Here is a 26,728-nt window from a genome sequence, read left to right on the forward strand (position 1 = left end):
TCAGCAACATTGCAGGTGCTGACGAGGCTGAGTCTCTCTTTACCCATCCTACCTCACAGACAGACTGCTTCCTGTGGAAAAGGCATGTCTGCAAAATTCCTCATTCATCACTGTTTCCTGAGCTTTTGGGGGGTGCCAAAATAAATCCAGGGAAGTTCCTGCCATTGTCCCAACCAAGGATTGCCAATGTTGCCCCAGGATGTGTGAACTCTTTTAGAGAACTGGGCTTTGCCAGCTTTGATATCTGTAGTTTCAAGTGTCCCCTCAGAGCTTCCTCCTGCATTCTGATTGACCTTTGCTGCACTTACCAACTTTGGCACATAGATTATATTTTGAGTTTTTGGATGTCTCCTAGTTTGATCAAAAATAGAATTTGCATTTTTGTCTCCCAGTCTCATTGATGCCTCTGGTGACTTCAAGAAGTAGAAGGGGCAGCACATTCTTCACTCCAACTATTTTAAAATAGAATCGCTCTATCAAATTTACATAGAGAACATTTTTATTGAATAAGCAATACAGTATACATAATTTAAAAGGTACAAAAGAGCATTCAAAAAAAAGAGAAAAGCCCTTTGTCCACCCAATTTTCTTCCCCAGAAACAATATTCAAACCAGTTGTCTTGTGTATCCTTCCAGAAATATTCTACCTATGTTCAAGCAAAAATATATAAATCTTCTTTTCTTCCTTACAGATAGTAGCATATCGCAGGAACTGTTCTTTTCCACTCATATATTTTGAAAATTGTTCCACATAGGTACCTTCATTCTCTCCAGCAATTGTTAGTATCACATTGTATGAATGTAACCTAATTGATTTAACCAGTCCCTTCTTGATGGGAAGTAAACTCTGCAATCCATAATCTTGTAGACACATTGCTTTGTACATGTATAAATTTTATTACAGATTAAATGCTTTGAAGTAAAATTTATTCTCAAAGGGAAGATGCATTTTTAATTCTGAAAGATGATGCTATATTTCTTTCCATAAATATTGTCTTGGTTGCCAGGGATGGAATCACAACTACCAGCTGGCTTAAACAATGGGTTGGCTTAAAGAACAGGTTTGCTGAACCAACCTGAATTCATTGCCTCATTGTTTTGAGGCTAGAAGAAGTTCAAAATCCAAAATCTAGATAGTGACAAAACTTGACTTCTCCCCAAAGACTATAGCATTTGGTGGTAACTGCTGGCACACCTTGGGGTTCTTTGGTTTGTATCTCTGCCTTCTGTTGCATGGCAGTATCCTTTCCTTTCTGGTTTGTGTGACTTCAGGTTCTTTTGATAAATTCTCCAGTAGTCTGGATTAAGGCCCAACCTGCTTCATTGGCCACATCTTAACTAAAAATAACATCTTCAAAAGGTCCTATTTACAATGAGATTACACTCACAGGGATGCTGATAAAGAGTAAGAACTTGTGTTTGTTGGGGTACATAATTCAATTTACGACAAATGTAGTACCCATACAAACAATCGATGAGACTACCTTTTTACCCACACCCTCCTAAACACAATTATCAAACTGTTTTATCTTTATAAGTCTGATTAGTGGAAATGATATCCTACCACAATTTTTATTTTGTACTTCCCTTATTTTGATTATTGTTTAGCGTCTTTTAAAATATTTACAAACCATTTGAATTTCCTTTTCTGTAACTCTCTGATTATTTTTCTTTTGAACTGCTCTTTTCCTTTTTTTTTAAGATGTTTTTATATTTTAAGGAAATTCACATTTTGTCTGTGATAGGACTGCTATTTTCCTCTATTTTCTTCGACTTTATTTGACTAAATAGTTTAAAGATTATAAATCCAAAGTAAACACTTAAAACAATGTGACAGTAAAAACAATTGTATCTATGGAAAAGAAATGGACACATGAATATAAAGAAATTTCATATATGATAAAAGTGAATTTCAAATTCATGGGAAAAGAAGAGATTATTAAATAAATAGTGTAGATATAATAATCAGAAATTGGAAAAAATAAACTGAATCAATATTTTAACCATTACCCCAGATGAAATCCAGATGCACCACAATTTTAAATAAAAAAGTAAAACTACAGAGGGCTAGAAGAAAATATGAAAATGTTTTTTTCAACCCTTACAGTAAAAGGCTTCATATACCAGGATTGAAAACAAGAATACATTTTAAAAACAATAAATTTGACTACATACAATTTTTTTAATTACTTGTAGAAAAACAGCACTGTTGGCAAAAATCTAGAGTATGCATTTATTTGCAGGCATTTATTTTCTTTTTTTTAAAAAAAAGTATATAGTAAAAAAAAATACCCAAATACTACAGATGTGTATAAAATGAACCTATGTCTCCCTCCCACTAAAGACCTTGTCCCTCAGTATCTGGGTGTTCCCCCAGTTTCTTTTGTATCCTTCCATCAATATTCTGTTCATATAAACACACACATACACACATGTATATACATATATAAAGATCTTTATATATATCACCACAAATAAATCTGCCTCATCCCTTTTTCATAATGTACTTTACCAGTGGCTTCCTTTTTTTTTTAATTATAAACAACGGACAGCATCTTTCTGTGCTCACACAGGCTGGTATATCTGCAGGTTACAGTGGAATTTATAGATGTACCTAAAGCTATAAAAGTGTCCTCCACAGAAGCGGCCCCAATTACACATCCGAATGGAGATATAATGGAGGTAACTCTCAGAGAGATGAGCCTAGAGCTCAAGAGAGACATCAGATATTGGACGTATAATTTGGAAGGAATGATCATATGGATGGTTTTTTAAGGTCTTGAGGCTCAGTAAGATTGCCTAGATAGGGCGGTGCGATGGTGGCTCAGTGGCAGAATTCTCTCCTGCTGTGCTGGAAACCCGGCTTCAATTCCCAGTGCCTGCCCACGCAAAAAAATAAATAAATAAAGCTTGCCTAGATAGAGAAAAAGAGAGAGACACCAAAGAGAGAATGTTTGAGTTCTCCAGCATTTAGAGGCAGGAAAGAAAGAGGGAGCCATGAACAGAAACTGAGAGGAAGCAGTCAGTAATGTGGGAGAAAAAAACAAAACAAGAAATTGTGATGTCCTGAAAGTCAAATGGAAAAAGCTTTGCACAGAATGTATAATAAATTCTGTCAAATGCTGTAAGTGGCAGAGTAAGCTGATCACTGGAAATTGACAGTTTGAACTTGGTAGGGGTAAAAGCCTGATTCCAAGGACTGGGGAAAGAACAGAAGATGAGTGGAGAAAGTACTTGTAGAACACTCTTACAAAGAATTTTGTTATTAAGGGGACCAGTAGCTACAGGAGAACATGGGGTGCAGGGAGACCTTTTTCAGGATTGATAAACAATGAAAGCATGTTTGCCTGCTGATGGGAATGGTGCAAAACGGGAAGGAATAGGCTAACACAGGCTTCAAGTAGGAGAGGGGGAGAGACCGTATACATTGGGAGGAGTGTATGCCCTGTGATGGGCTGGAGGGCAGAATTTGGAGATGGACTTTCCCATGTGTTGGAGACTTGGGATAGGAAGATGAGGAAGTTCTTTTGTGAGCAATTCTATATTCTGTATAAAATTCTATATTCTGAGTTAAGAGTGAGGAGTGGGAAGGAGGAGTAAGGAATGGATGGAATACAGAAACTCAAGAAGGATTTCCAGGACAGTGACAAGGTGGGATCATGAATCTCAAAAATGGAACCCATCAGCGTAGCTTACTCTCCATCCAGATTCAACTGTTTGGGTACAGGCTCAGAGTGGGCTACAAATTGGGTTTATTCATGGTTGGGGTTTTGCCAGGCAAGTACAGTGGAGATAGAGAGGAGCAAGGGAATTGAGGATATCTACAAAGGACTGATTAGAATGATGGACATGAAATTTAAGCTGGGTAAGTTGAGAAATAAGGACAAACATTCACGATGGGCAAATACAAAAGTATAGGAAGCTTTGGAAGCTCAGATTGAAGTTGCTGAATTAAAGGAGCTCAGAAAGTAGTGAATATCATCAGAGAGAAAGCTGAAATCAAGCTGCTGGAGATAGTGCTTATTAGTGATGACAGGGTCTAGGAGATGACCTCGGGTTGGGGGCCTGAGGCAATGTGCTCTGATGGTTGTCATTGACCATACCTGTGATGCAGAACTAGAGGAGTCTCAACAGGGGAGGTGCCCGCCCCGCTTCATCAGCTTGGCTCGGAAGTATCTGATCTGGAAGTGTTGCCCCACATGGGTGAAACTCAAGACGCTTCTCTTTAAGATTGTGACAGACCCCTTTGCAGAGCTCACCATCACCTTCTGCATCATGGTGAACACAGTCTTCATGGCCATGGAGCATCACGGCATGAGTCCTGCCTTCATCGCCATGCTCCAAATAGGCAACATTGTGAGTGCACTGGGAGGCGCTGCCTGCACTGGCATGCTGGAGGGCTTCGGGGAGGAGTGGGAGCAAGCCTCATCCCCTGGGGTTCTGATTTTGTTAGATGAGAACAGAGGGGGCAATGCAGGAGATGTATGCTAGCAAGCCTGAAGAACCCGGGCTGGAATTGTGTCGGGATAAACGAGCACAGCAAGCTGGAGACAGAGCCCTTAGCTAGGGGAACTAGTTCCCTCTTTACAGAATTTAGGACAGCTACTTGAATTCTCTATACCTCAATTACCTCTACTGTGAAATGAAGATAAATGACACTTTCTCATCTAAAGACAATCTACGGACCTGATAAAGTTCTTTCCAGTTCTAGTACTTATCTTTTTATAACTAAAAGAAATGGTGGTCATGATTTTTCAGTGTTGACATTGAAGGTCATTTTGATCTAACCAAAGCACCAGAGAATCTGATTTAGACATGACACTACTTTAAATTTGTCTCCATTATTTTTAAATACTATTTGCATTTGCAAGATAAAATCCATGCTGGATTTTGCTACATGCTGAGTAAATTCTCTGACTCAGAGGAACAGCAACTTTCCTCAACCCTTACCCCACCCACAGGACTAATAATAATAGGCAACTTTATTTGAACACTTATACTAGGCCAAACATGGTTTCAGATATTTCTCACAGCTTATCTCATTTTATGTGCACAACAGTTCTGTGCAGTAGCTACTATTATTATACCCTTTTACAGATTGAAAAACTGGGGCCCAGGAGGTTAAATGTTTGCCCAAGATCATTAAGGGGAGTAAGTGGCAGAGTCAGGAATTGGATACAGGCAGGTTTCAGAGCCCATACTTCTTATGGGTGAAACCACCTCAAGGGACCTGCCATTGCATGTGTGTGCATGCGGATGTGCACGTGTGTCTGTGAACATATATGTGTGTGTGTGTGTGTGTGCGTGCACGCACATGAAAGCTAGGAAAGGTCAGGGCCCTGCCTCCAAGTCCACACCATTTTTCATACCACTGGAGCTGCTCTGCTGGTCTACTGTCACCTTCCACTTCTTACTCCTTGTAGGCTGCAGAGCTAGCTGGAAAGAGGGGCACCAGAGGAAGCATAACTCATCTTCCCCTGAAACCTCCCCTGTTCCATATTCCAGGGATATGAAAGGGAGTCCAGTAGGTTCTGGGATACTGTGAAATCAGCATTCCTTATGTTTGGTATCACGTAGCCTAAGAGGTCACATTCTATTTAAAGAATATCTAAAAAAGGGAAACTGGAATGAGAAGGGAGAATTTATTTCCAAGTTACCATAAGACAACAAAGGACCTTCTGGAAGAGACCTTTATGCCCACACCCTCATATTACAGTTGGAAAAGTTGAAGCTAGGGAGAGAAAAAGCCTTTCACTATAACACAAAAAGAAAGAAGAAAGTCATTTGTTTAGTGCCTACAATGAATGAGTCAGGTGCTTTATAAATGTTAACTCATTTAAGCTTCACAACACCCTGATAATACAAAGAATACTGAGTTTGTTATCACCCTCAGTTTACAGAAGAGAGCACTTAGACTCAGAGAGGTTGAGTGTCCTGTCCAAGGTGGCACAGCCGGTAGAAATGGAACCAGAGTTGACCCAGGTCTTTCTGAGACACAGCACCCCATCCCCTGTCCCCACCATGTCACATGATTTGCCTAAAGAGGGTGCCCAACAGATGCTCTTTGAATTATGGAGTTGCAGTCTTGTGTATTGGACAAGTTACTTAAACTCTCAGCCTGTTTCCTTCTCTATAAAAAAGATGCAATCACCTCTTATTTCCCAAGCTGGTGAAATACTTGGATATGATTCTGTGAGAGAAAAGCACCTGATCCTGTTCTTTGTTTTTTCCTCACCTGTCGCCCTTCTTTGTTGGCTGTTGTGTGACCCAAGCCAGGTCCTGATCCCTTTCAGCTTCAGAATTCTATCCAATGGATTAAGACAATCAACTTAAAGACACTCAGAGCTGAAAGAAAAAAAAAACCCTTAGAAAAAATGTATTATTATTGTTCTTGCTAATAGCTATATTTATTAATAAAATACTATCTGCCAGATCTTTTGCTAAGAATACCACTTTTACAATATCTCATTTTAGGCCCATTACACAGATGAGGAAAATTGAGGTATAGAGATGATGAGTTACTTGCCCAAGCTTATACAAGCCGGGAAACGGCTGAATTAGGATTTTTCATCAGGGTCTGAGTTGCCCCACAACCCATACTTTTAAACTGTGTTATCAGATTGGCTTCTCATTTGCATATTTATATAATAATAATTATGATCTTAATGATTGCTCCCCCTTACACCATTTACACCATCATTTTGTCCAGAAAAACTGATGCATGTATTCTAATGCACATTTCCCAGACACTGTTCCAGATATTTTTCTATTCTGCCACATTGAGTGTTCCATCCCAAATCCTTCAGGAACCTACATATAGCATAGAAATTGGAAGAAAGAGAAAAAAAAAAAGATAAAAGGATTTGCTATTTTAAAATCAAGATGCTTTCCTACTGCCATCTGTCACTGTCTCCTGACCCTGCAGACCCGTGTAATGAAGCCTTGTTTCCACCCATAACAGGTCTTTACCGTGTTTTTTACTGCTGAAATGGTCTTCAAAATCATCGCTTTCGACCCCTACCATTACTTCCAGACGAGGTGGAATATCTTCGACTGCATCATCGTCACTGTGAGCCTGATGGAGCTGGGCATGTCCAAGAAGGGAGGCCTGTCTGTGCTACGGACCTTCCGCCTGGTAACATGTTCTCCTGGAGGCTTGGGGAAGCTCCCACCCAGATTCAGGGACGCCCATCCCTGGGAACAGATGCTGTCCTTTGGGACCTCCACTAACCAGTTCCCTCTTCGTCTTCACTCCCAGTGGGAGGGAGGCAGGCAGCTGGGAGTCGGGACGCTTGGGATCGGGTCCCAGCTTTTTACAGATTCAAAATGGGGATGTTCCTTCACCTTTCTGGCTTTAGTTCCCTCATCTGCACAAAGAAAGGATTTTTTTTCAAGCACCTTTCCTGTTCTCTTATCAAATCACAATAACAGCAATAACAATAGGAGTTAAAGGTTATTGGGCACTTTCAACATGTCATGCAGTGTCAAACCCTTGACATAAAGTACCTCATGTTATGGTCACAGCAACCTGAGACATAGTTGCTTTTAATTTCCCACAGATAGATGAGAAAAACTGAGACGCAGAATGGTTAAGTGATGATCTGATACCCAAATCTCACAGCTGCAGAGCTAGTAGCAGTGCTGGAATTCAAATCCAGGTTGCCTGACTGCAGAACCCCAGCTCCTTCCCACCAAAAGGAGTTTGTCCTCTGCATCCTCATCACTCCAAATCACAGTCCAAAATATCCCCAGCACCTATAAACTGCCTCCTACTAGCCACAATTGCTTGCTCTTCTCCAAACTCAGCTCCGGAATGCACTCTACAAGAAGAGTTCCCCTATTCAAGTAACAGGTGCCCCGTTGCTCTCACTCTTACAAGGCCACCCACCCTTGTAAAAGCTGCATCTATCTATTTTGTCAGATTCCCAGGAGGAAAGCTTGGTGCCTCTGGGATCTCTCAAGTCCCAAGACCACCTGGAAGAAGATTGCCCTGAGTCTTGAGAGTGGGCAAAACATGAGATGGCTTGTTAGTACCAGCCGGCCCTTTGCTCTCAGTATTGCTTCCTTGCCAACTTGGAGCGTAGTGTCTGGTTTTGGAAAGAGATGACAAAATGCAGAAGAAAGAGCTCAGCAATCTCTGCAAATTCTAGTTTGGCAGTTTGGAAGAGTGCTAGGCATCCAGGGACTGAACAGGCCAGGTAGTTCAGGGGAGCAGTGAGACATTTGGCCAGGAAATCTGCTGAGGCTTCATCATGGGGCCAGTGAGACAGCACTGAGCCTCAGGACTTGGTTTACCTGTCTCAGGGGTGGCAAACCTAAATGCCTATAGGGCCCAGGCAGGCAATGAAATTAAGTCAGCCAAGGAGGAGACTTTGGCACTGGATTTTGCCCTGTCTAAATAGCTATTCAGTCTTATCAGGTGGACCCAACCCACACACAACTCTGAGGAGGGGCGTTTACATAGAATCGGTATTACTTATATTGCCTTAGAGTTACTGAAGAGTTGGCCTTGTTCGTTATAGTCAGAGTTTCCAATTTGTCATGAGAAACCAGCAATCCAGATTTTTATCTGAGTATTTTAATATCATCTACCAATTCAATTGGGGGGGGGGGAACTCTCCGAAAGCCTAACAAAGTATAAACTGGGACGTATTCGTGCATGGACTGCTAACTGATGACATGTGCCTAAAGTGATGGTACCCTCTCGTCCCGTGGAGGAGAAGGGCAGAGTGGACCTACAGGGCTCTTTTTTTCCACAACCTAGAAACTTGGGAAAGCAGGAATGAAATCACATTTTTAGAAGTACAGATTTCTCTAAGTATCTAGAGAATGATGCCAAGAGGTGGGCACCTAAGCTAATAGTTAATGTAAGACATCTATGCACAAACACTGAGAGAACAATATTCCATAGCCCCTATGTCCCAGAAAGGGTACAAAATTAACTTCCTAATGGAATAGGAAAATTTTGGGTACACTTTGGGAAATACAAGTTAGTTGCTGTAAAGTCTATGTGTTACTTTTGTTTTGATTACATAAAGCCTAAAGCCCCAAACAGTCAAAAATAGGCAGGATTTCTTCATATCTTAGGTCTACAGAATTCTTCAGGTGCATGTCCTCTTGCACCTAAGTTCCTGAACCTTCTGTACTTGTCAACTTACGATTCCCTAACCACAGCCAACAATCCCCACTAGGGGTCTGTTAGTCCACCTCCCCCACCATCTCCATTTCCCTCATTCCTTGGCTTAGAAATAGGGTCAGTCAATATTATTATGCCTTTGAAAATGAACTCATCTACCTTGTCCCTCTTCTCCTTTGCATTTTTATGTTTGGAAAAACCCTACTCTGGGGTTGAACTCAAACATCTCCCTCTGCCATGCCTACACCTGAGCTGTGGACATGACTAGAGGAAAATCACACAATCCAGCTGATCAGTTTCATTTTAAAGTCAGGACCACAAACCTCCAATGGACACTGAAAATGGCCTGATTACCCTACTATACTTACTAAAGTCTTAATTATCTAGTTAGTTGGTTTCCTACACTCTGAGATAACTATTTCATATCTTTACCTCCCTCCTCAACTTTTCCACGTCTTCTCTCCCATCCTGCACTAACCCCCAACTACTCTCAACTCGTGATCATGCCCTTATACTGAACCAATAAAATAGAAGCCTTCAGAAAAGAACACCTTCATCTCCCCCACCACTTCTCTCCATGGATATAACTGCATTCAGTTTCTCTGCATTTCTCCTGAGATAATAGATGTGTCCCTGTTCCTTTCATAGACCTCTACTTTGACTGGGGCTCTGGACCCCATTCCATCTCTCCTTCTCAAGGATTTCGCACAATCAGTTATCGCCAGTCTCAAAAAACTCACATCATCCTCCAGCTACAGCCTCACCTTTTTCAAAATAGGTGACGACTTGACTCCCTCACCTCACATTTTCTCACCAATCGTCTCTAATATGGCTTCTTTCTCCACACCATTAGGACAGCTCTTATCAGACAAGGTTACCCATGATTTTACGTTGCCAAATCCAAAATTTGCTTTTCTGTTTAAATCTTAATTTTTCAGCAGGTCTGAGCAGAATCATCACCCTCTCCCACCTGAAATATTTTCTTGAAACACCCTCTCCTGGATTTTCTCATACCTCACTTTTCTCAGTTTCTAAAACTTACAGTCTGCAAGGCCTTATTTTCTTCTTTGACTTCAGTGGTCGTCCAAGTTGTAAATACCAAGATCTGTATATCTATCCTAGATTTCTTTTATGTGCTTCAGGCTTTTGTATGTAACTCCTTACAGGTTCTCTCTATTTAGATGTCTAGCAGCCACCACAAATTTAACACATCTACAAAGAATTTCCTCATTATCTCTCCCCCCAGAATCGTCTTCCCTAGACCTTCCCGGTTTGTTTATTGATATCATCATCCAATCTTTTGCTCACACCAAAAATCCAAAGACTCACCCTTGATCCCACTATTTTCCTCATCCCTCATTTCCAATCCATCTCCAGATGGTATTGGTTCCACCTCCAAAATGCATCTAAAATCTGTCTAATCATCTTTATCTCCACTGCCCAGACTCTAGGGTAAGCCACCACTGCCTTTCACTGGACTTCTGCAATAGTCTGCCAACTGATCTACCTGCCTCCACTCTTGCCTTCTACAGTCAATCCTCCACCTTGCAGCTAGAATGACTTTTAAAAAACATAAATCACATGATGGCTTTCCCTTGACTATGACTTTCATGGTTCCCATTGCTCTGAAAATAAAATTTGAAGTCATTATCATGGTCTATGAAGTCCTGAATTATCACACCCTGGCCACTTTTCCAAATAATTTCCCTCTTGCTCAATTTGCTCATCATAAATGCCTCTTCTCTACTCCTCAAGCATAAACAAAACTTTCCTCACTCTGGGCCTTTGCACATTTTTTCCCCTTTGCCTGGAATGCCTTTCCCCTAGCTCTTCATTTACATTCATTCCCATCTTTTCAGACTGATCTCACATGTCACCTCCTGAGAGAGGCTCTTCCCAAGCACACTCTAAAGTTGGATTCACTCATCAAATTAATCCATTTTTCAGAGTCTAGAATTATCATTACATTCCATGAAACAAGAGCCAGTTTTCTTGCTTACCATTCTGTCCCAAGGGCTGCCTTGCACATAGTAGGAGTTCCTACTATGCTCAGCACATAGTATGCCCAGCCCATAGTAGAATAGACATCTGTTGATTGACTGGAAGACAGAAGGGTAGAAGGAAAAAATAAAAATGCTGCATCTTTATTCTAACTTTTTCCTCCCTCTCAAAATAGCATCACTCCTCTTCCCATCATTTAAGGTCTTACTCTATTAGTCCCTTGGTCTCTACTTGCACCAATATCACACTGTCTTAATTACTACAGCTATAAGTGTATCTGTGTCTGGCAGGGCAAACCACCCTCCTTGCTTTACTTCTCCAAGAATATCTTGACCCCTGCACTTCCATGTTCATTTTAGAATCAGCTTGTCAAATTGCACACACACATATACACAAAACTGTTGAAATTTTTCATTGGGATTGCAATAACCTACAGATATATTGGGGAATAATATATTCTTTTACATCACCTTTACATTATGTGATCTTCTAATCTATAAATACAGTATACACTCCGTCTATTTGGATCTTTCAATAAATTCATCCAATAATGATTTATTATTTTCTCCATAAAGGTCTTGCATATCTTCAGTTAGATTTATTCCTAGATACTTCCTAGTTGTTTATGTTCTTCTAAATGACATCTCTTTCTTAATGTCCTTTTTTTAACTGTTTCGTATTTGTCTTGCATTTTTATATGTAATATTTTTGTATCTGGAAATTGTGCTTATTAATTCTGATATAGCTTTTAAATTTTCTTTGAATATAATAATGTACAAATAATGAGTTTTGCTTTTTCTTTTCTAATCCTTATACTATTTGTCTCTTTATAATACATTATTATAATGTAATTATGCTGGTGAGGACATCCCATACAATGTTGAAAAGTAGTGTTAGTAGCAGATATCCTCACTTTTTCCTAATCCCAAAAGGATGCTTTCAATCCAAGTCTGATGTTTATGTCAAGATACCCTTTATTGACTCTCTTTGTCAAGAATGTTTACCATGACTCAGTATTTAATTTTATCAGACAATTATTCTGCATGTATTAAGATAATCACATTTTCTTCTTTAATCTGTTAAAGAGGTGAATTATGTTAATTGATTTTCTAATGGTAAATCAACTTGCAATTCTGAGATAAACCCAACCTTGGTCATGATGTAATTTTTTAGACATTGGAAGATTCATTTTGCTAATAATTTGAGACTTTCATATCCATGTTGATGAGTAATATCTGGCCTATAATTTTCCTCACTTGCATTGTCCTTGCCAGATTTTTGGTATCACATATCAAGGTTATGCTAATCTCCATTAAAATAGTGCAGAAATATTCTTTCTCTTCTAAGCCCAATCTTTGAGTAAGATTAGAATTATTTGTTCCTTGTTAGAATTCACAAGTTGGAGGTCAAGGTTTGCAACTACTGATTTAATTTTCTTAATAGCTACAGCACCAATCAGGTTTTCTATTTCTCAAGTAAGTTTTGGTAAATTATATTATTCTAACAATTTTTCCTTATCTAGATTTTCAAGATAATTAGCATAAAGTTGTGGTACTATTTTCTTATTTTTTAGAGGTCTATATCAGCTGTACTTATGTCACTTTTTTCTTTCTTAATAATAGTGGTTTGTACTGTCTCTAATATTTTTTCTTTTGTTCTTGCCAAGATTTGTCCATTTAATTAGTCTTTTCAAATAACCAACCTTTGGCTTGTTGATCCTTTCTACTTCCCTGATGTTTTCTATTTCAATTAATCCTGCATCTTAATTACATTTATCCTCCATTCTACATATTTTGCTCCTCTTTTCTAACTTCTTAAGATAGATATTTTCTTTTCTAATATACTTATTTAAGACATAAATTTCCTGCCAAGAACTACTTTAATATGCAGAATTTTCCTTATTATTTGGTTCTAAATATTTCCTAATTTCAACTTTGAATTATTCTTTTCCTTTAAGGTTATTTAGAAATGTGTTTCTTAATTTTGAAACATGTGGTGTTTCTAGTTATCTTTATGCTATTGAATTCTAGCTTAATTGTATTATAGTCAGAGAGCATATGCTGTATGGTAGAAATGCTTTGAAATTTCCTGATAATTTTTTGGCTCAGTATATTGAAAATGTTCCTTATGTGTTTGAAAAGAATGTGTCTTCTGCAGTTGTAGGGTGCAATGCTCTGCATATATCCACCAGGAAGAGAAAGCTCATTGCGTGGTACAAATACTCTACAGCCTTGCTTATTTTTGGATGCCTGGTTCTAGCAATTGCTGAGAGGACAGTGTGTGAAAATATCTCCCACTATGATAACGGTTTAGTCTGTTTTTTCTTACAGTTCTGTCTTGAGTCTGTGTTATTAAGTGCATACATGTTTTAAGTTGTTGTATCTTCCTAATAAAGTGAAACTTTCATCATGAAGAATTGAGCTTCTTTATGTCTAGAAATGCCTTTTGCCTTAGTATCACTTGCTTGATGTTAATTAGGTACCCTCGCTTTTTTTTGTTTAGAATTTGCCTAACATGCCTTTATCCATCCTTTTACTTATAGTCTTTGAGTGTCCTTGGGGTTTTTATGTATCTCTTATAAATACATGCAATTAGATTTAGGAATTTTTTCAGTTCTGACAATCCAATATTTGTCTTTTAACCAGCACATTTATCTACTTATTTTATTGTGAATGCTGATGCATTTGGATATGTATATTTGAGGCTTTCTATTCATTTCTCATTTTAGTTTCTCTTTTCCTTCCTCCCTCTCTCTCCCTCTCCTCTCTACCCTCTCTCTCTTCTCCCCACCCTACCCCCATCTTCTCTTTAATCTTTCTTGACTTATTTTGGATTATTTTTCTTTGCTCTATTTCCCCCTTTACTGGTTTAGAAATTACTCTGTTTCTATTCTTTGAGTAGTTACCTTAGAAATTACAGTGTGGGTAGTTAAATGAAAGTAACAAGTTAAGTGGACTGTTTATCTTCCTCTAGGACAACTTTCCTTTCTAGTTTCCTGCCTCACAACTTAATACTGTGTAAAGTATTTTAATTTTACCTTGCTTAAAAAAAAAAACTTTACACATATAAATAAGCTAGCTGCAATACAAACATTCCCAAGTACTCAGTGGCTTAACCCAATCAAGGTTTATTTTTCACCCATTTCATATTCTGATAAAAGCCGCACAGCAATTAGTGGGTCTCCTTTAAGAAGTGCCTTGGCCACACCTGAAAAGGGCCTGTAAAGCCTTCAAAGCTTGCCTCCTGGGAAAGCTAGCAAGCCAAGTCTGATTTTCAGTTTTAAACACTCAAAGGCTTTTTAAGTCAGGGCTCATGATATCTTTCGTAATTCAATTCCTTCAAAAACTTAAGATGACTACTGAGCACTCTGTATTCCACACATCCATAGTGTTTTCTGTGACAAAGTTCTCAATTCTGCTTTCTTGTCCCATGCTTTACTCTTTCAACTTAGTTATGGCTACACCATTAATATAATCTTTTCTCAGAGTTGGCTATTTCATTGAAAAATTTGACTTTATACAGCTTGATACATCAACCCAACATCTGAATGTGACATTATCTAAAATAAGGGCCTCGGAAGATATAATTAAAGGCAGGGTCTTGAGAAGAGATCATCATGGATTAGAATGGGCCCAAATCCAACGATGGGTGTCCTTATAAGCATCAGAAAATGAAAAGGCACACAGAAAAATACAAGGTTTAAAGCATGTGAAGATGAAGGCAAAGATCGGAATTATGGGTCCACAAACCAGGTTATACCAATGATTGACAGTAGCCACCAGAAAGTAGAAGGGATGAGGAAGTATTCTCCCCCTGAGATTTCAAAAGGAGCATGACCCTGCCAACACCAAGATTTCAGACTTCCAGCCTCCAGAACCATGAGAGAATAAATTTCTGTTGTTTCAAACCACCAAGTTCGTGGTAATATGTTACAGCAGGCCTAGGAAACTAGTATAGTCTTTAACACTTAAAGACTTAATCTTATGCTTACTGTTTGGGATCTAGAAGCAGTATATTTTTATAAATCCTCAAGACTCAAAGCTTTTGAATCTTATTGCCTTTCATTTCTTCTTATAAGCCAGGCAAATCTTTCCTGAGCTCATCTCTTCCTTATAATGTCTTGCCACCATAACCAATTACAAATGACACACAATGCTAAGTTCTGTTTTACCAAATTTTCTCAGAGCTACAGGCTCAGGAGCCTCATGATTTGCCCCAAGATTATCATCGACAATACTTCCACCACTGCATGACACAATCAACCCTTCCTAAACCTTCTTATATCAGTTTCCTTGTTGTCTACCACATGATTACTAAGCCAGTATCTTACTTATCATATTTTTGAAATGACACCAGTTCTCTTCTACATTATTGATTTCTCCATTGCTTATTACTACCTTACTCAATTACTACCTTACACTGTCTGCAGAGAAAAACCCTAAATCTCTAGCTTAACACAATAGAGATTTACTTCTTACAGCATATCCAATGCTGGTTGGAAAAATGTCCTGGAAGGATCTGCTCCAAGTAGTGACTCAGGGATCCAAGATCATTCTATCTTGTGATGTCAAAACCTTCAATGATGGCCATGGAAGCAGATGAGAAAGAAGTTTTTTGTGGCTGTATTTGAAAGTCGCATGCATTACCTCTGTCTCCACTCCATCAGCCAGAATCCAATAACATGATCCCAATCTATCTGCAGGTGAGGCTGGAAAACCGAGTCATCCTTTGTATCTAGGAAGAGGAAAAGTGAATGGTTGACCATCTAGTCAGTCTTACTGACTCTACACCCTACAATGCACCATTGTTTTATCCAGTCAGTATTGATTTAGATTCACTCTCATACTTCACACTTTCTTGCTCTTTATACCTTCCTGCTAATCAGACCTTCATTCTTGAAGCACTTTCCTTCTGCCTACAGTACATCCTTTAGAATTTATTTTATTGAATGCCTTCTGGCAGTAACCTTTCTCCGTTTTGTTTATTTGCCCTTCAATTTGCCCTTGTCCTTGAGACACAAAATTCTAGCTGAGAGTTATTTTATCTCATTCCATTGAAGATATTATTAAACAGTATTCTGACTTCCATTCTGGCTTTCCATGGTATTCTGGCTGTAAGCAGTCAACTTTCTGTTGTTCTTTTAAAAGTAATCTGTCTTTTACTCTGGGTGCTTTTAAACTCTTCTCTTTGTCTTTGGTGCTCTTCAATTTTATTATGTGCATTTGTATGGATTGCCTTTTATTTATAATACTTAGATCTTTGGATCCACTCTCATGGGAGGAGGGACTCCTGTTAGACTCTCTGCCTTAGGCAGGCATTTTTCCTGCTCCTCATGCCTTATGAGACCATTAAAACCTAAGCTCAAATTCACTCCATTTTGAATAAGACAAGTTATTTTATCTCATTCCATTGAAGGTATTACTACACAGCATTCTGGCTTCCATTCTGACTTTCCACAGTATTCCGGCTGAAAACAGTCAGCTTTCAATTTAACAGTTGTTCCTTTAAAAGAAACATGTCTTTTTCTCTGGCTGCTTTATAAATCAGGGGAAAATCTGGCTTCAGTGATCTGATTATCCTTCTGAAGTCCCCTATTTATTTACTTTTTGGATGAGAATTGCTTACTTTATTGACAGATCATCAATGTATTTAAGATCTTTTTATTCAGACTTTTTAGTTGTTTTCCATGGTAAGGGGGAACCAAGTTCATAGTCTACCGTATTGCACTGTCTTCTGATATTTTTCACAAATGCGAGGCCCATTTTATCACCAAATGTTCACCTCCCCAGTAGTGAACAGATACTAGACTTGCCTTTCATCCTATTGTGGAAAGAAAGTATCCTCGTTACAATAAGTTGAAAACTATAGAAAAGTTTAAATCTAAGATTGGATATTAAACAATATCTACTGTTTCCAACTTGGTTCATTTCCTTCCAGCTTTTTTTTCAAATGGAAGTTTTACATTATTTATGAGATCAACTAAAGAAATGATTAAATATGATGGAATATTCTGCTTCTACTAAAAGTAATTGTTCATAAATATTATGTGACAATGAGAAGAAATGCTTTTGCCTTAATGCTAAGCTGGGCAAAGACTACAGGGTGCCTTTGGTTGGGAAGTGAGGGTGAGGGTCATGGGGAACACGGCTGCAGGTGGGTTACTCCCCTTTACTACTCGCTCAAGGCATCAGCAAGAGTAGATCAGGTTGTTTGGCACTACAGCCCTGGCAGCAGGCACTCTGTATGTAAATGTGTTGACTGACCAGCTAACATTAGAGGGTCCCAAGCCCAGTATTTCTCCATAACTGAACCTAGAGGGATTCTGTTTTCTTGCCCTTTAAAAAGACCACAAAAGAATTAATAGAAAACAACTGGACTTGTGCCCTATAGTGAGAATTATGCACAATTTGCTTAGAGTTTAACATGGCTCAATTTATGGACAAAAAGCAATAACTTCTTATCTAAAGAGATTCTAATATTAATTTCTCCAGTCTTCTCTTCCCACTAAGGACCAGTAGAAACCCTTAGCCAGGTGTGATGGAGGCAGGAGCCCATGCCCTAGTATTTTTGTTCAGGTGTCAGGGGGCATTTCCTTGTGCCTCTCACAGTTCTGTTTGCCCTGCAAGGCTCCTGGTGTGATGGATGGTTGTTAATAAATGTTGTGGCCCTATCCCCAGCCTCTGCTTTTGTATTTGCCCAGAGTTCACTGCCAAAACAATGACTTTTATCAATTGGGTTGCCAAAGAAATTTTGCATTGTCCTAATACCCTTTACAAAAGGGCTCAGTAATTACTAACCCTCAATTTTGTTTTCCTTTTTTTTTTATTGTGAAATATAACAGATTTTAAAGTTTGTATGTAACCCATAAAAATGTATGGGTTACAGTTCCACAATTTTTGTTCTTTCTTCCATCTGCTCCAAGACACTGAAGACCAAAAGAAATGTCAATATAATTAACCCTCGGTTTTTATTTATATTTGTCAGCTACTTTTGTGACCAGTTCACAGAGCTGATGTTTTAACCTTTGCTCCCAGTATGAGGAGAGTAATTGGATCTAAGGTGAACATGGATCTCTCCATTTCATAGAGAAATAGATATGATAATTCTGATATAAGAGATTAAGCCTCCTCCTTCAGGATTTACTCACTGCAATGTGGGTGATAAAATTGTTGCTGCACAGCTTTGCTCAGCACAGCTTCCTGGCATCCAGGCCAGAAAGTGGCTCCATAAGGTGCCCCATAAGTATAAATTGACTGACTTACTGACAGATGAGCCCAGATATATCTCTCAAACTATTTAGAGAATGATACAAATGTATTTTTTAAATGTTTATATACCTTTATATACCACAACACAATACTTTTTTCTCTCATAGGACTTAGCACATTTAGGTTAACAATGGAGACTTTGTGGGTCTTTGTCTTGTCTCTATAATTAAAGCATTAACTCCGTGAGGACAGGCACCTACATACCTCTCTCCATATGCCTCCCATGCATCGCTGATGTTCAATATGGGGATAGGTTGGTTGGTTGATAAAATAAACATATGAGTTGTAGGCCCATGAAATCATAGATACACACAATTTCAGAGCTGGTGGGGGCAATAGATGATACCCATTGTCCCAAGATGAGAAATGCCCTAATATATGTTCAGCCAACAAAGAAGCTCTTCCTGTCAAATGGAGTGGGCTATGCCCTATCTACTGGAGGCAAACCACCCTTCAGATAAAAAATGGGCTTGTTCTCATTTATTTGTATGCTCCATCATACCCTACCCACTCTCATAGTCTGGGTTCAGTTTCCCAAAGGATAAGGCCTGTGACTGTTGAACAAAGTAAAGTTAGCAAGACCATCACCTCAGTATAAGACCCTTGACTTTGCCAGTCAGTGAAGTACATTGACACCTAGGGACCACAGGAGGCTGATCATATTTTTTAGTAACTTATGACATAGAAAGAGAGGTCTCTGGAAACAGCTTCCAGGGAGCACTCTGTCTTAATGAAATGAACTGTCTTCTACTTTTTCCAGACCTTGGGTTTCTGGACACAACTTCAGATGAAAGTTGGTGAGACTAGCTGCCAGGTTCTGATGCAGTCTCTGTTTCTCCGCAGCTGCGGGTCTTCAAGCTGGCCAAGTCCTGGCCAACCTTAAACACGCTCATCAAGATCATTGGGAACTCCGTGGGAGCCCTAGGGAATCTCACCATCATCTTGGCCATCATTGTCTTTATCTTCGCTCTGGTTGGCAAGCAGCTCCTTGGGGACAGCTACAAGGAAAACCGTAGTCGTATCGCCAAGCCCGACGAAGAATGGCCACGTTGGCACATGAATGATTTCTTTCACTCCTTCCTGATTATCTTCCGGATCCTCTGTGGAGAATGGATTGAAAACATGTGGAACTGCATGGAAGTTGGTGATAAATCTGTATGCCTCATCCTTTTCTTGACAGTGATGGTGCTGGGGAACCTGGTGGTGAGTGGTGAGCCCCACTGCGAGCGCTGACTGTCTCATAAGCAATTGAAGACACTTCTGGGCTATCCTAAGAAGCTTTGACATTGCATGTTTTTATGCCCAAATTGTTCCTCTTTGATTTTCAGTCCTCAGATTTTTCAAAGTCATGTAGGACACACTTTAAGAGGCAATCTGACTTCTGGAATAAGCATACATTATAGAAAAAGAAAGACTGGTTTAGAATTCTAGCGCTATCATTCACTATTTGGGTGACCCAGAGCAAGAGATTAAATCTCTCTGAGCTCTAATTTCCTTAAAATCAAGAAAATATTGCTTATTCATGGGCTTACTGGGAGAGTTAAATTACAGGAGATGACATATGCAAATTGTCTGGAGCCACAGCAGAAACTCAATAAATGTTAGCTGTTAGTTATTGAAGGAAAAATTTCCTTCCCCATTATAGGAAGCCTCAGAAGATATTTTTCTTTAAGAGAACAAGAGCTGACTGATTTCTCCAGGCAGCACAGGTTCAAGCTAGGAACAAGGGTCAGTCATAATTGGACAAAATGAAAGAAAGAACTTGGGTCATAAACAACATCAAAAGATACAGTGATAATAACAAAAGCCCCTCCCAGGTCTGGGAGGAGTCCCTCTGGAGACTGTCCTGCCAGTCAGCTCTGGCCCTCCTTCACTGTCCCACCCTGGCTCCTCACCCACAGCTTGTCTCCGTCCACTTTACAGTTCAACATCCTTGCCCTCCCAGCACTGGCTAGCAGCGTGGTGGGATGTGGGCTTCCCTTCCTTAAAGCCCTGAAAATAAGCCTAAGTTATTTTCCCCATAAGGGTTTTACAGATAGGTGAAAGCTTAAACAAAAGGAGGGAAGGTAGCAACGAATTCAGACTCTTCTATGTCTTTCCCATCCTGGCCCTGACCTGGAGATGACTTCTGCCTGTATTCCCCACTGTGGGTCTGGCTGAAACTCCTGCTCTCCACCTCTGTCTGTTTTCCTGGCCAAACTTGCTGTCTCTCTTTTTTTCATCTGTTATAGCATTTAATGAAACTGTTCCATATGGCTTCAAGCCACTAGGACACAGGCTCCCCCCACACCCTTAATCTTCTCCTCAGCTCGTCTGCTGAAGAATTTGACCTTCACGATGACAGGCTGCTTTGGGAGCTTTCCCTTTCCCAGAACTTTGTAGTAGCCAGATCGCACCACATCGATGATGGGAGCAGCTCCAGTTTTGTTTTTTGCAGCATTTACCCATCCCAAAGCTACCAGGTCCCTAACTGTCAGGCAAGGAGTTTGTCTCTGAGCACTTTTACATCCCCCTGCATTTCATCTTCCCAACCAATCTGAAAAGTAGAGTCCCACTCCCTGCCTAGAGGTGAAGAACATGAAGGTGGAAGCAAGAGGAAATGTGCTCATGGTTCCAGAATGAGAAATAGAACCCAAGGCTTTGACAGATGAGAGTGGTCCCAAGCAGGCTGGTGCTTTCTCACCCTTAATGTCCTGGGTGATCTTCCATTATGGTGGAGAACATGCTTCCAAGCCTTGGGTGCATGGACTTCTGAGGGTCCTCTTGGCCACTCTCAAAATGTCCATTCTTCCAGGAGGGAAAGAGTCTTAGGTGGGCAGGGAGAGGCCAGGCTGTGGCCATCTGGCTGTCAACCTGTTGGACTGTGGTAGGGCTCAGTCCATTGATTGATCTTCTCCATACATCCTCTTCAGGTACTTAACCTGTTCATCGCCCTGCTGCTGAACTCTTTCAGTGCTGACAACCTTACAGCCCCAGAAGAAGATGGGGAGGTGAACAAATTGCAATTAGCCCTGAACAGGATCCAGACCTTTGGCCATCGCACCAGGCAGGCACTTTGCAACTTCTTCCAAAGGCCCTGCCTGTTCCTCCGGCCCAAGGCGAAGCCCCAGCTGGTAGTGAAACTCCCACTCTCAAGCCCCACTGCCAAGAACCACATTGCTGCTGATGCCACTGTGGGTGACCCTGGAGGGCTTTCCACTGCCAAAGGCCCCAGGGATGAACACAGTGACTTCATCACCAATCCCGACGTGTGGATCTCTGTGCCCATTGCTGAGGGTGAATCTGACCTCGAGGACTTGGAGGATGATGGTGAGGAGGAATCTCCGAGCTCTGGGCAGGAAGTGGTCCCCAGAGGGCAGGTAAGAGTTCTCCCCATGGGACAGCTGCAGGAAGCAAGGAAGGACCTCAGGGCTAGAATGACCCAGGGCAAAAGGGAAGTTGTGATAAAATGATTTTCCAACATCAGGGCTGGCATAGTTATGAAGAGCCTGGCCTAGGAGGAGTGTCAACCTTTCCAAAGAAGGTGGCATTTGAGCTGGGTGTGGAAGAAAGAGTCAGAATTCCTCCAGGTGAATAAAGGGGCAGAGACTGATGCCCAGGCCATTTTGAGATGCTTGGGGATTCTCTTTCACACAGCTGCCCCATTGGTTCTGCCCAACTTATGTCCTGTGCATGACATGCTAGTGGGATTTCTCTAAGAACAAGATTTTGTCCCAGAGCAAGACATCTAATCTTCACCAGCCTCCTAAGATGCTCTGACTATTACGTGACTCACTTCTCCAGTGTTCCCTACTGAGACAAGTGATGTCCCAGGAAAATGACACTTGTTCCTTTTGGCACCAAATAATTTAAAGCACATTGAAGCCTTTTGATAATATATATTTTTAAATCCAATGCACAGTTCCTTACTACCTTAACTGAATCATCAACTCTTATTAACCTCGCCTCCATGACTCAGGGAATGCACTTCTGCACAATTTTGGAAGACGGGGATCCTTGTGAGGCCCCGGGGACATGCAGGGCTGCTGGCCAGGCAACTAAGTGGCCTCAGTCAGCTGTGCTTTGAGTCTGTAGCCCTTCCATAGCCTTCTTCCCCTGAAGCTGTCATTCTCTTGTGTCCCAGCAGCTGCTGTTATCAGCTGCCATATTTTACATGCCTTTGTCTGGGTGACAGCTGAGGATAGTTGGGCATCACCCAACTCCAGAATATAAGATGTGAACTTTGTGATGACAGTCTGCCATTCAGAGACATTTTCAGTTACTCCAGGGCTCTTGGGGGGCTTCAGCTGGCCCAAGTTCACTATCAATCCGACCTCTGAACAGGTCATAGTGATCATAGCTAATATATTTTGAACCAATCGCTTCATGTAAAGTGTTTCACAAACATTAACATATTTAGTCATCACAATAACCAAATGAAGTAGGTTTTGCCCTCTCAATTTTGCAGATGGGGAGAAATAAGGATCAGAGAGGTTAAATAGCTTGCCTAAAGTCACAGCTTGTAGGTACTGGAGTCAATTGTCAAACCCTTTCATGGTCCATGCAACACCTCCCACCTCCCTCCAATAAACAGAAAGAGTCAAACCTCAATCTATCTGGCTGTAGAGTTTTCATGTTTACTCCACACAGTTGTATATGTGTATGCAAGTTGAACATATTAGGTGCTTAGTTGTGCCAGCCTGTGACGTGCAAGATCTCTACAAATTAGAAATGATCAGCTGATGGTGGACCCAGGTACCCAGTAGGGACCCTCTCTCACTAGCAGGAGCAGCTGCCACAAGTCAGAAAATATGAAGACCACCAGACACCCAGAAGCCCAGGCTCTGGGATGTCTTCTGAGGATCTGACTCAATATCTGCATGAAAAGTTGAAAGTTGAAGCCACTCCTCAGGATCCTACAGAGGTAGGTATGTGGTTTCCTGGAGAGGTTGAACAGCTGGATAGACACTGATGGGGGAGGGGAGGGTCTGGCAGGAAGGGGAGAAAGGGGAGGGCAGGCATTCCAGATTGCACTGGACCACATAACTTAATTTCTCATCCTGGGAATTTTCAAGTCCCTGCCCAGCCTCTGAGCTGCTCAGCACAATTTCAACTTGCTCTATACCACTGCCACAACCTCGCCTGAAGCTGATTGTAAAACAGGAGGAAAAGGAGGCTTCAGGCCAGTTTCTTAACCCCTCTGAGCCTCAGTCTCTTCATCTATGAAACTGAATGATGACGCCTACTCTGTAGGATTATTTTGAAGCCTAAATGAGATGCTGCTTGTCAACTGTTTAGCTCCTGCCTGAAACAGAGTAAAGTGCCCAGAAAATGACAGCCAAGACAAAAGGAAACAAAAGACAATGCGCAAAGAAACTTAAGTGTCTTTCAGAGGCAACACATAAAAGTCAGAGTTGCTAGGGTGAGAAGTCTTCCCTGAGTCTCTCCCCCGCTTTTTTTTTGTCCACCTCCTTTACTCCAGCCAAAATCAGACTGGTGCTGGAGAGAAGCTGCCTAGAGGTGAGTAGTGTACTGACAGCCTTACAGAGACTGAGAAGGGAGAAGGTGCAGGGTTTATGAACATCTTAGAAGAAGTAAAAATAAACTTGGTGGTTTCACTTCCAAATCTTTAAAGAAAATAAGTTCTAGGGAAAGAGGTGGCGATAAAGATTTAGCATCTTTAACACTACTGTGTTAAATTCAAGAATTTAATTTGACACCTCTCCACCGAGAGTTGACTATGTGACAGGCACGGGGCTAGGCAAAGATAAGGAAGACATGCTTCATCCCCAAAGTTATCAAGCCCTTCAGCTTCAGGAATGTCAATTACTGGCTGTGTGCCTCTGGGCAAGCTGACCAATGCATGGTAAGATAAGAGGGTGGGCTGAGATGGGATTTGGGAGCTCCAATTGAGCATAAGCCACTCAGTTCATGGGTGAGAGTTGTCAAATTCTCTGTGGACATCATGTTTCCTTCTATGCTTTCTAAGGACTCCCCTGGTTAGTTTCTCCTCCTTGATGTTTTCAGTACATGACCGCTGGGTGTTGGTTTTGTTTTTTGTTTAGTCCATGATCCTGACCAGGCAGGGCGGGACCTGACTAGGACGGATGGGGACCCACCCCACCATTTGAGTCCATTAGCCGAGCTATAAGGTTTACTCATAGGAGAGCAGTTTTGACTCCTAATTGAATTCATCTGGAGGCATTGTAGGGCAGGCAGCAGAGCCCCTGCAGCACTGCTCTGTGATTAAATATTCAAGTTCAGTGAATGCTGAGAGTCTTTATGGGTGTAATTACCGTGTCTTGGGGACATCACCAGCACTCCATCAGGGGCCTGGAGGTTTCAGCCTCTCCCAGCTGAACCTCTGGGGATCAGAAGAGAGTCTCAGTGTTCCAGGCCTCAGCTGGCTAGGTGCCAAATGTGAGGGATGCCTTGGTGGGCCCAGCGCAGTTCCTGGGCCCCAGGGGCTACCCCTGCACCTCGGAGGAGCCCGTGGCCTGTCTGACCTTAGTCACTGCACAGAGTCGCTAGGCCCCTCAGAGAGCCAAGTTCACTGCCCCTGGCTTCTGTGCTGCAGGGAGTGGATGACACGAGCACCTCGGAAGGAAGCACAGTCGACATCCAGGATCCTCAGGAGATCCTGAGGATTCCTGACCTTGACGAGCCGGATGACTGCTTCACAGAAGGTGAGGGGGCAGGGAAGGAGGGGGCCACAGACCTCACATTTGTGTGAACTGGGGCCAGAATCCAGGCCAGCCAGCTCTCATCTGGTGTTCCGCCTCTGGCCTGGTTCTGTGAGAGATAGACAAACAGGGGCCCTTGCTGCCCCCCTCCTGGACTTGAGGGGGCCAGGGTCAAACCCAAATGCCCACAACTCACAGCAACCTAGAGTACTTCTGTCATACGCCTTCTCAGCTACGACAAACAAGAAAACTAGGAGGTGCCTTCCTTATTTCCTCAAAAGCAACTCACTGAGTTAGAAACCCACCTTTTTGAGGTTGAAAAGGTTAAACCAACATAAAAACTCTTCATTCAGGAAATAATGGAGGGTCACCATGTGTCTGTTTCCCTCAATCTTTTGTATAACTTTTAAAGGTAGAACCCATATCTTATTTTTCCCAGTGTCTAGAATAGTGAGGTACATAATATATCTCATTAAACATTTCTGCAGTGAATGAGCAAAGGGTTTATATTATGAGAATACTCATATTATCTGATCTCAGTAATTTAAAAAACAAAGGGAAAAAAAATTATTTCATTGAGTTTCCAGCTCCACTTGACCCTGGGCTGGGCTGCAGACCCAGGCCCAATCTCAGCCATGGGGTGAGCCCTGGGTCCACCATGGGCTCAGGGCATAGCCCTTCACACACCACCGGAGACCTGGTACCTGGCTTATCAGACTTCCAGGAAGCCAGGGGATGGGTGGTCATAGGACAGCGACCACTGCCACCATCTGTAAGAAAGAGGGTGGTTGGCAAGGATGTCAGAGGGAGCAAGACAGATGGGGGGAAACACTTGAAGACAGGAATGGGAGACCACCTAGAAGGGACCCATCTTTTCTCATATTCTAGGAAATAATTCTCATCCAAAGGGGTGGGTAGAGAGTGGCTTTCCCAGCAGAGTTGTTTTCCTGCAGGGCAGGCACAGAAATGGTTCTCTGTGCCTTTGGGATGTCACCCACCATCAGTCACCTCTCCCCACAGGCTGCATCCGCCGCTGTCCCTACTGCAAGGTGAACACCACCAAATTTCCATGGGACATGGGCTGGCAGGTGCGCAAGACCTGCTACCACATCGTGGAGCACAGCTGGTTTGAGAGTTTCATCATCTTTATGATCCTGCTCAGCAGTGGGTCTCTGGTAAGGGGGAGTGGGGCTGGAGTGGGAACTCTGCCACAAAGCCCTCCAGATAGGATCTCCCATAACCCAAAGGCTTGGAACTGCATCAATGGACTCTCCCGTCTCCTAAGCTGAGAGTTCATACCCTGCAGTTGGAAGGAGAGCTGCAGCCCAGCCTGAGGCCTCCACTTAGCCGCAGGGTGCCACGAGGGCTTGAGGTGCCTGTGCCATGGCATGGCCTGCTAAACCTGGCTCCAAGTACTCTGAGCAGTATTCAAGCAGTGCTTGTATGCATCCTACTTTATGAATGGGGAAACTGAGACTCAAAGAGTTCAAGAGACGTCCAAGGTCATCAGCTCATCAGTAGCAAAACCTAGCTTTACCTATGTGCCTGTTTAGTCCCCACATGCCTGGATTTCCACTTGCTGACCTCCCAACACACTGGCCTTCTTGGTCTTATCAAACCACTTGCAAATAGTTCTATCACTCCTTCGAAGCAATCAGCAA

General features: G+C 41.6%; 1 protein-coding gene across 1 annotated transcript in view; it reads left to right on the forward strand.

Annotated features, from left to right (window-relative positions):
- The window catches only part of SCN10A (sodium voltage-gated channel alpha subunit 10), a 133,572-nt gene that overhangs the window by 41,192 nt on the left and 65,652 nt on the right, over positions 1 to 26,728 (forward strand). Inside the window, 7 exon segments of the mRNA XM_077128630.1 lie at positions 4,115 to 4,356; positions 6,962 to 7,135; positions 19,249 to 19,608; positions 21,318 to 21,764; positions 23,171 to 23,308; positions 24,962 to 25,070; positions 26,088 to 26,242. Coding sequence (XP_076984745.1) covers positions 4,115 to 4,356; positions 6,962 to 7,135; positions 19,249 to 19,608; positions 21,318 to 21,764; positions 23,171 to 23,308; positions 24,962 to 25,070; positions 26,088 to 26,242 — 1,625 coding nt within the window.

This window comes from Tamandua tetradactyla, chromosome 15 (genome assembly GCF_023851605.1).
Source record: "Tamandua tetradactyla isolate mTamTet1 chromosome 15, mTamTet1.pri, whole genome shotgun sequence".
Classification (NCBI taxonomy): domain Eukaryota; kingdom Metazoa; phylum Chordata; class Mammalia; order Pilosa; family Myrmecophagidae; genus Tamandua; species Tamandua tetradactyla.